The sequence below is a fragment of the Pseudophryne corroboree genome, chromosome 1 (assembly GCF_028390025.1).
Source record: "Pseudophryne corroboree isolate aPseCor3 chromosome 1, aPseCor3.hap2, whole genome shotgun sequence".
Taxonomy (NCBI): domain Eukaryota; kingdom Metazoa; phylum Chordata; class Amphibia; order Anura; family Myobatrachidae; genus Pseudophryne; species Pseudophryne corroboree.
Window position 1 is genome coordinate 956607850 of NC_086444.1, and position 13156 is coordinate 956621005.

At 42.9% G+C, this 13156-nt stretch overlaps 1 protein-coding gene across 1 annotated transcript in view; it reads right to left on the minus strand.

Moving 5' to 3' along the window:
- Window positions 1-2742: 2742 nt before the first annotated feature.
- Window positions 2743-13156, minus strand: part of NPY5R (neuropeptide Y receptor Y5) — an 83042-nt gene continuing 72628 nt past the window's right edge. Inside the window, exon 2 of the mRNA XM_063946512.1 lies at window positions 2743-5216. Within this exon, the coding sequence (XP_063802582.1) occupies window positions 3840-5207 (1368 nt within the window). The 5' untranslated portion in view covers window positions 5208-5216 and the 3' untranslated portion in view covers window positions 2743-3839. The remainder of the gene's footprint in view (window positions 5217-13156) is intronic.

Below are 13156 nucleotides of genomic sequence, written 5' to 3' on the forward strand. Positions count from 1 at the left end.
ACCAGCCAATCAGCTCCAATATGTAAATAAACAGTTAGGAGCCGATTGGCAGGTGTGTTTATCACCTTGCACATATCACTGGTTCATCACTTCCTTATGCTTTCTCCAGGTTAATACATCTGCCCCTCAGTTACCAGCAAAGGAGTCAAGTCTGCAAGAACTGGGATCCAGAGTGATTGTCAGTGTAAAGTTGACTACAGCACATTATCCTCTTCACTTAGACCTCATGCCTGGAAGTTAACTTTTGGCTATGCCTCACTGTCCTCACCTTGTAAAGGAGTTGTGGATGAGCCTGATCTGCTGTATCCAGTATGCGTCCAGTCTTTCAAATATCCTGTCTATGTCCAATCAAGCTGTGCCTCTACTTTTCCGGTATCACGTTTTTCTAAGAAGAACACAGTAATCCTTCCGTTGGACATGGACTCCAACTTTAAAGTCAGTGAAATCCCTTTGCTTGAGGTTATCATCAGTTTGTATAATGTATTTGGATTTACCATGGTCAGGCCTCAGCAATCTCACAAAAAGAAAAAGAAGTATCGTCGGAAATCATGAATCTGCCTTGTCCTCAGTTTCCCTTAATCCTGATAAGGTGTCCGGAGTATACCCTCAAGAAGTGGAAACCGTTATGTGCAGCCACTGCAACTTACTATTTGATTGGCTCTCGGCTGCAGCCTTGCAACTTAAATGCCACTGAGGATCCTTCCTGTTTGTATTCCAACTGTTTCCTAGTGATTAGGACGCTAGCTGCTACATGCAGCAATACACCTATTTGGAATATTTTGTTACCTGACTCCAGCCTGATGTTTTCTGTGATTCATCTGTTTCCCTTTCATTCAGTTCCTGCCTGCTGGTGAGCTTGTCATGTGGTCGCTGTACCTAGTACACTTCCCAGTGTCCCTGTCTGTTCCTGTGTCCTGGTACCCTGCTATTGTGTTCCTGCATCCTTGTATCCTGCCTCAGTCCACAGTGTGTTGTCCCTGCCAGTCCTCCACTTGTGCCCTGCTGAATTCCACCCTGTTCCTGTTATCCTGTGTCTGGTCCTGATCTGTGTCCAGTCTCTTGTCAAGCCTAGTTAAATATACCCTGCCAGTTCTGGTTCTGTGTTCATCCAGCCTGTGTGTCCATGGTTTCCAACAGCAAAGTACATTCACTCCAGCCATGCCTGTAATTACAAGTCTTTGGATAACTATTTCCAGTACACCTGAACCTGTACTCAAGTCACAGCTTAGTCTTTGAATTCTGTCTGTTATTGCAGACTGCTGCTTAGTCACACAGTTCATTGAGCAAATCTCCCTGCGGGTGTAGTATGGCTGACCGGCGGTCTCCTGACCGCCGGTCAGCTTACCGACGCCGGGATCCCGGCAGCATACCGACGCCGGGATCCCGGCGGGGAGGGGCGAGTGCAGCAAGCCCCTTGCGGGCTCGCTGCGCTCGCCACGGGTTCTATTCCCACGCTATGGGTGTCGTGGACACCCACGAGTGGAAATAGTCCCTATTGGTCGGCATGCCGACCATCTGGAAAGTGAGCCGTCGGGCTCGTGGAGGAGGTCATGTGACTGTCGGTCAGCTGACCGGCGGTCACATGAATACCACCCCTCCCTGCAGTTAGATTAATTCTGTTTGGGCTCTGCTTCATATTCCACTACACACCCAGCTCCTGATTGTTTCCAGCAATTAACCATTGCCTGGTCACGTTCACCAGCAGCTAACACCTTATTGCTACAATTAACCATTGTCCTCTCATGTAACCAGAGCGCATCCAGCACAGCAGTCTTCTTGCCAAATTTGTTTGCAGTTACCATTGCCATGTCTAGTTTGCCCGCAATTAACTCTTGCTTTGGCAGCTACTTCCTCCAGGATTATTACTCTGTGGTTTCCTGATGCTCCGTTGATAAGACCAGGTGGCATCTCAAGTACTGGTGAGCACATACAGCTTTTTGGGAACAGGAGCGGCTGTTATTGGCATGAAGACCTCACAAGTGCAGCTCTTTGGGTATTATTGAAACAGATTCAGGAATATCCTAACAATTTCACACAAACGGTGTTTCATGTAATGATATGGGCACTAACAATAAAGCAGTGGAGTACTATAAATTATACACTGCATAGCAGCTGTAAAATTAAGTGGGTAGTTATTAAAAATAATTTTAATAAAGTCTGAAAGAAAAACAGTTACCAATGATTTAACTCTGATATGTAACTTACTATAACTTGTGAAACAACAGAAGATTTAAATAGTTTAATTATTGGTAATCAAGGATAAATTTACAGATGCGGCTTGGCCCAATTTTATTCTCATGTAATAAAAATGTAGCAAACTATTAGATGTGTTGAATGTAATTTTTTTTAAAGTACTTTAAGAACAGAATGCTTTATTCACATTGGAGCGGAAATTAATTGATTCTAAATCAAGGTAAATTTTATTTGATAGGGTCAATATTTAAGAAAGGCTACTAAATAATATATATTTTTCATTTTTAAAACTGCTATGTAATTGCAAGACTTAATACATTATATATATATGTATAAATTCTACTTAAAAATGCAATTCAGTAATACAGAAACACAATGCTAAGTATACTGTACAGTGATATTTTAATATCCTTATGGTAATTTATAATGTCATTTTCACATCAAAGTCACATAAACAATATAAACATATTTCAAAATGGCTCTGCAAGTACAGTATTACATAATTAAGAATATAAATGAATACATTACAATAAATGTTTAGTACTATTCTCTGTATACAGCAATACAGAATCTTACATTGCTCCTGTTGATGTAACAATTTTTTTTCTTACTGTTGATAAAAATAATAATAATAACAATAATAATAATAATAATAATAATAATAATAATAATATGCAGACTGAAACTTAAATAACTGTACCCAAAACAAAATATATAGTTATGGGTGGAGATGAAGATGGTAAGTAAAATCAGACTGATTTACAGACATCTGACTTCTGATGTGCAAGAATGAGAAGCAGGGGGTGGACATCGACAGAGATTCCTTTGACTGAATGGAGATTAATGTGCAGTAAGACTGTTCAGCCACCGGGGGCAGTTACATTGAAATGGTAAAAAACTAAAAATGCTTCTATCTACAGTAATTAATTTCTACCCAAAATGTTTTAAGCTGCATGAGTGCTCCTTTCCCTGAGGAACTGTTTTTCAGACTTCTACGTTCCAGTTACTTATAGACAAAGGATGAGCTTACCTGGTCACAGGACTTTCAGCAAGCCAAAGGTGAGTTCATAGAAAGATAAGAACTGGATATAGATATACATACAGTATAGATAACAGTGATAGATAAGTAGATAGAGATAAATCTATATAGATATATCAATAGATAGATATGTTTTTCAATGAAAACGTATTTACAATAATCTAATAAGGTGATATAAATGTGTGCCCTATATAATGTTTTGAAGTATATCAAGTAAACAAAAGGTCTTGCACATATATCTGTTGTTAATAATAAGACAAAATAAAGTAAAAATTCATATATTTGGCACACACTGATACTAAATAAACCAAATAAATCAACAAAAGTGAAACGCAAATATGCTGATATTTCCTCTTTTTATACAAATAAAACAAAAAGACAGACCTCATAGAGATCATATGTAAATTTGTAAACATTTATAGAAATATCCTTTTTTGTAATACTAATATTAGTTGTAAAGTACTTTGTAGAGGGTCGGTACATTTTAGATTATAACAACAAACATGTTTAACATTGAGCAGTCGACCCAAGCACTTATCCAGCCTCTGTAGAGGTGTTTGCAGTTGTCTGAATTTTTAGCAGAAAAAAAATCAACAGCTGTATCAGGCTAGGATATCTGGAAACATTGGATGACAGACATCAAATCTGCTTTTATACCGTCATTTAAAAATCCATAGAGTATGGGATTTAGACAACAGGAGACCATGCCAAGCAAGTGACAGATGCAATAAACTAATTTGAAATGTCGATTGGAAATTAGATTGGCATTAAAATCAGTTACAAGGTGAAAGAGGTGAAGTGGCATCCAACTGACAGCAAAAGCCAAGATCAATACAGTTAGTCTACAGAACACACGCCTTGATCTCTTTTTTATCCTTGTTATAGATTTAGATACAGAGTTCATGTTTTGTAGTTCAGAGTTCTCTTCTGGTTTCATTTCAAAGCATATGGGCACTCCCGGTAGATAGACACTCAAAGGTAAAGTTTGGACACTAGAAGGTAGTGTATGGCTCCGCTCTGTGGTAGATGTTTCTGGAATGTCCCCAGTGTTGCTCTCTTGGTGTCGCCTCAAAATTGCTGGTACAACACTGGCTGACTTTTTGCTGTATCGCTTCCTGTGTTTACGGACACAGGAGTAACTCCACCTACGACTTTTTGAGATTTCAACTTCAGATTGATTTGTTTTAGGTTGTTGAAGTGTCAGATTGATCATCTCGTTTTCCTCAACTTTAACATCTCTGTTTGGCAACCGTGAAGTTATGCTTCTACAAACACTCGTATGACTTATGGTTAGACAAGATAATGGCAATATGTATTGCACCAGCAATAAAGAAATGGTGAAGGCAATTCTATACGAATCAGATGGCCACGACTCGATACAAAGATAACTGTTCATCAATGGTTCTAAATTGAATGCTTCACTTAAATTTATAATCTTATGAAAAACAGGCAAAGGTGAACATATGGTGAAACCAAGAGTCCAGACAGTAGCAATTAAGAAGTATCCATGGTTTGCAGTTAAATTAGTCGAAAGTGGATGTTTTATCATGTGGTATCTCACCAAGGCAATAGACATGAGCATTAAGGTTGAGATCAGAACAGAAACACACTGGAGAAAAGGCACGACATGACACATAACCTCACCAAAGATCCATTGATCAAGCAAGACACATGTTAGTGTAAAAGGTGAACAGAAGAGCACAACTAATATATCGGAAAAGGCCAAGTTTCCAATGAGGTAGTTTATTATAGTTTTCTGTTTACGTTTTCTGAAAATAGCCAGCAGAATTAGAAGATTTCCCATAAATCCCAGGAGGCTTACAAATGTATACAGCCCAATTAGAAAGTATCGTATGTCATCCACACTGCTGTTGTAATCTTCCCATGCAGGAAAATTGGTGGCTGTTGTTGTAAATGTGCCATTGTCCTGTTTCGTTACAGTTCTGTTATTTAAGTCTTTCATGTCCAAATCCATTTCACAGCCCTGATTTGAGATACAAAAGAAAGCAATTAGTAGGCTTATGTAAAAGCACAGGCTGCAAAGAGCCACATCAGTATTGATTAGTTGCTTATTCTAAGATGACAAAAATTCTATTTTTAATGGTGCACTCATAACATACACGTATAAATAAAGCGTTTGCAGAAAACTGCCAAAGCTGACAACAAAAGTGAAACCAATCATCCAGCAGGACAATTACTGACACTGGGCCTGATTCAGATTTGTAAGTAAAGCAAAATAGCAAGTATCTTTGTGTCTGGAACAAACAATATTCCCATGCAAGAATAGAAAATACATGTCTATTTTTTTTTTTGTGCAGGGTAACTACTGGCTGCATTTGTATGTAGCGCACAAATGTTAGACAGATTTATTTTTAAACTTCAATTTACAGTCGATTTCAGTTTGAGTACATCCAACTCAAATCTAAATATCTCTGCACATGTTACATCTGCCCCAACTGCAAGGCAGCATGGTTTTGCCCAGTTGTGTGCTTGTTTGCTTTGCTAGCAAATCAGAATCAGGCCCATAGTTATTGAGTGTATGGAAATAAAACATTAGCAACAGCATACCTCCAAACTGTCCTGATTTTCGTGGAGGTATGCTGTTACGACAGTCCAGTTTTCCATGGACTGTTCAACTATCGCACCCATGGGTTGCAGTGTCCATCGGTGCAGGAGGGAGGGCAGTTGGGAGGACCCTGTCACTGGCTGGGTCAGAAAATAGATACTGTGCACAGCCACTTGTGAGTCCGGAGTCTCAGTACAGCAACTAAAGAAGAGTATAACACAGCATTCAGCAGCATGCAGTGTGCCCCCTATACACAGTCACTTTTTACAGCACAGCCACTTGTGAGTCCAGAGTCTCAGTGCAGCCACTACAGCAGAGTATAGCACAGCTTTTAGCAGCGTGCAGCATGCCCCCTATACATAGTCACTTTATACAGCCCAGCCACTTGTGAGTACAGAGTATCAGTGCTGCCACTACAGCAGAGTATAGCGTAGCTTTCAGAAGCATGCAGCGTGCCCCTTATACACAGTCACTTTATACAGCACAGCCACTTGTGAGTACAGAGTCACAGTACAGCATCTACAGCACAGTATAATGCAGCTTTCAGCAGCGTGACCCTTACACACAGTCACTTTATACAGCACAGCCACTTGTGAGTCCAGAGTCTCAGTACAGCCGCTACAGCAGAGTATAGCACAGCTTTCAGCAGCGTGCAGAATGCCCCTCCTATACACAGTCACTTTATACAGCACAGCCACTTGTGAGTCCAGAGTCTCAGTGCAGCCTCTATAGCACAGTGTAGTGCAGTTTTCAGCAACGTGCAGTGTGCCCCTTATACACAGTGACTTTATAGAGCACAGCAACTTGTGAGTCCGGAGTCTCAGTACAGCTGCTACAGCAGAGTATAGCACAGCTTTCAGCAGCGTGCAGTGTGCCCCTTATACACAGGCCCTTTATACAGCACAGCTACTTGTGAGTACAGAGTATCAGTGCTGCCACTACAGCAGAGTATAGCGCATCATTCAGAAGCATGCAGCATGCCCCTTATACACAGTCACTTTATAAAGCACAGCAACTTGTGAGTACAGAGTCACAGTACAGCATCTACAGCACAGTATAATGCAGCTTTCAGCAGCGTGACCCTTATACACAGTCACTTTATACAGAACAGCCACTTGTGAGTCCAGAGTCTCAGTACAGCTGCTACAGCAGAGTATAGCACAGATTTCAGCAGCGTGCAGAGTGCCCCCCTATACACAGTCACTTTACACAGCACAGCCACTTGTGAGTCCAGAGTCTCAGTACAGCCTCGACAGCACAGTGTAGTGCAGCTTTCAGCAGCGTGCAGTGTGCCCCTTATACACAGTCACTTTATAGAACACAGCAACTTGTGAGTCCGGAGTCTCAGTACAGCTGCTACAGCAGAGTATAGCACAGCTTTCAGCAGCATGCAGTGTGCCCCTAAACACAGTCACTTTATACAGCACAGCCACTTGTGAATACAGAGTCTCAGTACAGCCGCTACAGCAGAGTATAGCATAGTTTTCAGCAGCATGCAGCATGCCCCCTTACACACAGTCACGTTATACAGCACGGCCACTTGAGAGTCCGGAGTTTCAGTACAGCTGCTACAGCAGAGTATAGCACAGCTTTCAGCAGCATGCAGCATGCCCCTCCTATACACAGTCACTTTATACAGCACAGCCACTTGTGAGTCCAGAGTCTCAGTACAGCCGCTACAGCACAGTGTAGTGCAGCTTTCAGCAGCGTGCAGTGTGCCCCTTATACACAGTGATTTTATAGAGCACAGCAACTTGTGAGTCTGGAGTCTCAGTACAGCCGCTACAGCAGAGTATAGCACAGCTTTCAGCAGCGTGCAGTGTGCCCCTTATACTCAGGCCCTTTATACAGCACAGCTACTTGTGAGTCCAGAGTCTCAGTACAGCCGCTACAGCAGAGTATAGCATAGCTTTCAGCAGCATGCAGCATGCCCCCTTATACACAGTCACTTTATACAGCACAGACACTTGTGAATCCAGAGTCTCAGTACAGCCGCTACAGCAGAGTATAGCACAGCTTTCAGCAGCATGCCCCCTTATACACAGTCCCTTTATACAGCACAAACACTTGTGAATCCAGAGTTTCAGTACAGCCGCTACAGCAGAGGATAGCACAGCTTTCAGCAGCATCCAGCATGTCCCACTTATACACACAGTCACTTTATACAGCACAGCCACTTGAGAGTCCAGAGTCTCAGTACTGCTGCTACAGCAGAGTATCAAAAGACAATATGGCAGTGTTCCGTGCGCAACAGCCGCTAGTAATGCTTAAACTCCTGTGAGGTTTCTTCCAACCCCTCACCACAAGTGCACAGAAAATACGAAAAAATGGAGAATATAACTTAACCAGCGCTTGTGTTTAGGCGTCCAAAATCTGGCGTATTCCTTATCAGATGTTCCAGAACTGTGATTAAACAGTTCTAAATAGGCATAGAGATATAACTGCAGGGATTCCGGATTTCCCCCAGTAGTCGGTCAGATGATATTGTAACCGTGTCTCCACTCCACTGAAAACCCGTGGTCACCTCCCTGGATCTCACCGGTGAGAAATCCGGAATCCCTGCAGTTATATCTCTATGCCTATTTAGAACTGTTTAATCACAGTGCTGGAACATCTGATAAGAAATACGCCAGATTTTGGACGCCTAAACACAAGCGCTGGTTAAGTTATATTCTCCATTTTTTCGTATTTTCTGTACAGCAGAGTATAGCACAGCTTTCAGCAGCATGCAGCATGTCCCCCTATACACAGTCACTTTATACAGCACAGCCACTTGTGAGTACAGAGTATCAGTACAGCCTCTACAGCACAGTATAATGCAGCTTTCAGCAGCATACAGCGTGCCCCTTATACACAGTCACTTTATACAGCACAGCCACTTGAGAGTCCAGAGTCTCAGTACAGCCACTACAGCAGAGGATAGCACAGTTTTCAGCAGCGTGCAGAATGCCCCTCCTATACACAGTCCCTTTATACAGCACAGACACTTGTGAATACAGAGTCTCAGTACAGCCGCTACAGCAGAGGATAGCACAGCTTTCAGCAGCATGCAGTGTGCCCCCTATACACAGTGATTTTATAGAGCACAGCAACTTGTGAGTCTGGAGTCTCAGTACAGCCGCTACAGCAGAGTATAGCACAGCTTTCAGCAGCGTGCAGTGTGCCCCTTATACTCAGGCCCTTTAAACAGCACAGCTACTTGTGAGTCCAGAGTCTCAGTACAGCCGCTACAGCAGAGTATAGCATAGCTTTCAGCAGCATGCAGCATGCCCCCTTATACACAGTCACTTTATACAGCACAGACACTTGTGAATCCAGAGTCTCAGTACAGCCGCTACAGCAGAGTATAGCACAGCTTTCAGCAGCATGCAGCATGCCCCCTTATACACAGTCCCTTTATACAGCACAAACACTTGTGAATCCAGAGTTTCAGTACAGCCGCTACAGCAGAGGATAGCACAGCTTTCAGCAGCATCCAGCATGTCCCACTTATACACAGTCACTTTATACAGCACAGCCACTTGAGAGTCCAGAGTCTCAGTACTGCTGCTACAGCAGAGTATCAAAAGACAATATGGCAGTGTTCCGTGCGCAACAGCCGCTAGTAATGCTTAAACTCCTGTGAGGTTTCTTCCAACCCCTCACCACAAGTGCACAGAAAATACGAAAAAATGGAGAATATAACTTAACCAGCGCTTGTGTTTAGGCGTCCAAAATCTGCCGTATTCCTTATCAGATGTTCCAGAACTGTGATTAAACAGTTCTAAATAGGCATAGAGATATAACTGCAGGGATTCCGGATTTCCCCCAGTAGTCGGTCAGATGATATTGTAACCGTGTCTCCACTCCACTGAAAACCCGTGGTCACCTCCCTGGATCTCACCGGTGAGAAATCCGGAATCCCTGCAGTTATATCTCTATGCCTATTTAGAACTGTTTAATCACAGTTCTGGAACATCTGATAAGAAATACGCCAGATTTTGGACGCTTAAACACAAGCGCAGGTTAAGTTATATTCTCCATTTTTTCGTATTTTCTGTACAGCAGAGTATAGCACAGCTTTCAGCAGCATGCAGCATGTCCCCCTATACACAGTCACTTTATACAGCACAGCCACTTGTGAGTACAGAGTATCAGTACAGCCTCTACAGCACAGTATAATGCAGCTTTCAGCAGCATACAGCGTGCCCCTTATACACAGTCACTTTATACAGCACAGCCACTTGAGAGTCCAGAGTCTCAGTACAGCCACTACAGCAGAGGATAGCACAGTTTTCAGCAGCGTGCAGAATGCCCCTCCTATACACAGTCCCTTTATACAGCACAGACACTTGTGAATACAGAGTCTCAGTACAGCCGCTACAGCAGAGGATAGCACAGCTTTCAGCAGCATGCAGTGTGCCCCCTATACACAGTCACTTTTTACAGCACAGCCACTTGTGAGTCCAGAGTCTCAGTGCAGCCACTACAGCAGAGTATAGCACAGCTTTTAGCAGCGTGCAGCATGCCCCCTATACACAGTCACTTTATACAGCACAGCCACTTGTGAGTCTGGAGTCTCAGTACAGCCTCTACAGCTGAGTATGGCACAACTTTAATCAGCGTGCATTAGTATGAAATGGCGCTGAGTCCTGGCCATGGTGTCTTATATAGAATCCAAGTCCTGCAAGAATCTGACGGTGGGAGGGTGACATTCGGCCCTGACGTGGAATCCGAGTCTGGAACGTTCAAGTGAGGGTGGAGGCCTCTGACACACAGGACTCCCAGAATTGTTATTTGGTTGAAACTTTATCTAGTTTCATTTTAGTTTTGTGTAGAATACTTTCATATTCTCATGTGTCGAGTATAATTACGATATGACAATTAAAAAAAACAAAAAACAGTTCATTAGCCTGTCTTTTTCTCTGCTGGACAGACTGTGACACAGATTAGTCCTGCTCTGTCTGGATCAGCTGTGCCTGCCCGTTCCTATCTCTGCCCCCATCCACCTTAATCCAGTTTGTGCTCCACAAATTGCATGGGATTAGTTTTTTCCCTGTGTATTTTTTTTTTCAACGTTGTGAGGGGGGTTTCTTGTCAACTGGAACCCCCCCTGCATTTGCCACTGCACCCAACCCCCCCACCTCTCCTTTCAGACACTGCTGTCCGCAGGTACAATAGCGTGACAGTGCCTGAAACTGAAATCGGGCAGCCGGCACATATAATCTTTATTTTTAATCTATTTACATTTTAATATTTTCATACCTAATGCATGCATCATTTTCTTTATTAAAGGAGACGTGCAGCTAAAAATAACGTTATCCAAATCATCTCTGCCCCCATCTGGTTGAGCCACTTGAGGTCCTCTTCCCGATCCACTGCCAACCATGGTGCCCATTCATTAAGTATGCTTTGCTCACTTTGACAAACACTAGGTTCATAGACCTGGAGAATACACTGAGTGGAGTATTGGGTTATGGAAGGGGTCTGGGCAGGGAATACTCTGGTTTAACTAGCTGGGAGAAGGAGGAATTACCTTTTTGCATTCTCTATCAATAATACATAATTTTCTGACTGTACACTAATGAGTGTTCAGTTTACATTATAGATTTACTAATCGTACAATAATTTTGCACATACTTGCTGATTTTCTAGCAGGCAGGTGGGTATTGAGGGGGGCGGGGCACAGCATATGGGGGAGGCTGCAATGATACAAAGGGGGTGAAGTGGGAGCGTGATGACAAAATCACATCATTGTGGCCATGCCCCGCTACGCAATTAAAATTACCGGCATTGTTGGCAAGGGGGAGGAGTCATGATGATGCAATTCTGCTCTTTCATGTCATAAGCCCCTCCCCCTTGTGGGTGGAGGAATGTGTGGGTGCGGTAGGTGGCGGCAATCCGGGAGACTTGCCTACTCCTCTGGGGGGAGCCTCCCGGGCAATCCGGGAGTGTAGGCAAGTATGTTTTTGAACAGTGTTAATATGCAAACCTACTGTAAACTGTATGATGTTGACATATACTGTAACACTGAATAAATGAAAGCAGAATTGGCTATAGACCTAACAATTAAAAAATTAAAGATATCTGCAGTAACAATTGTTTTGAGGACTTTAACAAGTATGTGCTGTTCTTGCATGATAATTATATTGCTATTCATGCTTACAAGAGTACCACTACTGTACTTCACTGTGAAGTACTGTATTCGTAATAGATATTTACATAACCTACATAACCTTCACAAACTAGTTCTATTCCACAGTAACCAAGCAACATATTAAAGGTTGCAAATGTGATCATGAGCAAAAAAATATTTCGCAAATTTAGATTTTGCAGTAAAGTCTGTTGAGATACCATAACCATAGGTGTGCGCAGGGGGGGTGCCTGGTGCGCACAGGCACCCCCTAATGTCTGGCTGATTACTGTCCCCTCTGCGCTGCACCCTGTCAGGACTGCATTACTGACCGGACACCTGGGTTAATCAAGGGTGCCACTGCCACCGGCTTTCAAACTCCCGGCTCCACCTCCATGTACAAAAACAGCGTGATGTGACGTGATTACATCATGCTGCTCGCATGCCCACCCGCCACATGCCCACCTCTCTCCTTCTCTGCTATGCCAACGCCAGCCACTGATGAGGATCAGCATGCAGCCAGAGACAAATTCAATACTGGCAGATGTCCGGCAGCAGCATTGACACGTCACTCATTTTTCCAGCAGCAGCAGCAGCAGCAGCAGCAGTACTAGTCTGCGACTGTCAGTGTCAGTGAGTGACTGACTTGTAAGTAAGCTGCTGCAGCTTGCAGGGGAAAGAGAGGGGGAGCCAGACCAGGCTGAGGAGGAGCAGTATAATTGCAGTGAGTGCCATCATGGGTGTTTGTTTGGTGCACACCACAACATCTGACAATGTATCTGCTTTATTAGGATTGCTACAAAGGTGGATATTTTATATGCGTTGACCGTCAATAGATGGTGCTAGACACGCCCAAAAGGTGATGCTAGACACACCCCTCCAACAGTGCACCCCCTAATAAAATGTGCTGCGCACGCCAGTGACCATAACACACAGTCATGAATTTATTAAAGTTGAAACATGTGTATCAGCCCACATAAACATACCAACATTTACATTTTTTATGTCTCTTTTATTGCAAGTTTTATCATTTTGATTTTACCCAAGTAATGTTTAGAAGTTTTTCAGGAAAATTTGTGTTTCCTTTAGGTAACATGGGGGGCATACTTGTATATCAAATCTTGGATTTTTTATTTTCTTGTCTAGAATAACCCCTGCCTTTCACGCAACTGTGAAGTACTATTAAACTGATTGAGCAGTAGCATTTTATATTCTGAGTGGCATGGGTGTGACCAGCATTTGGAGA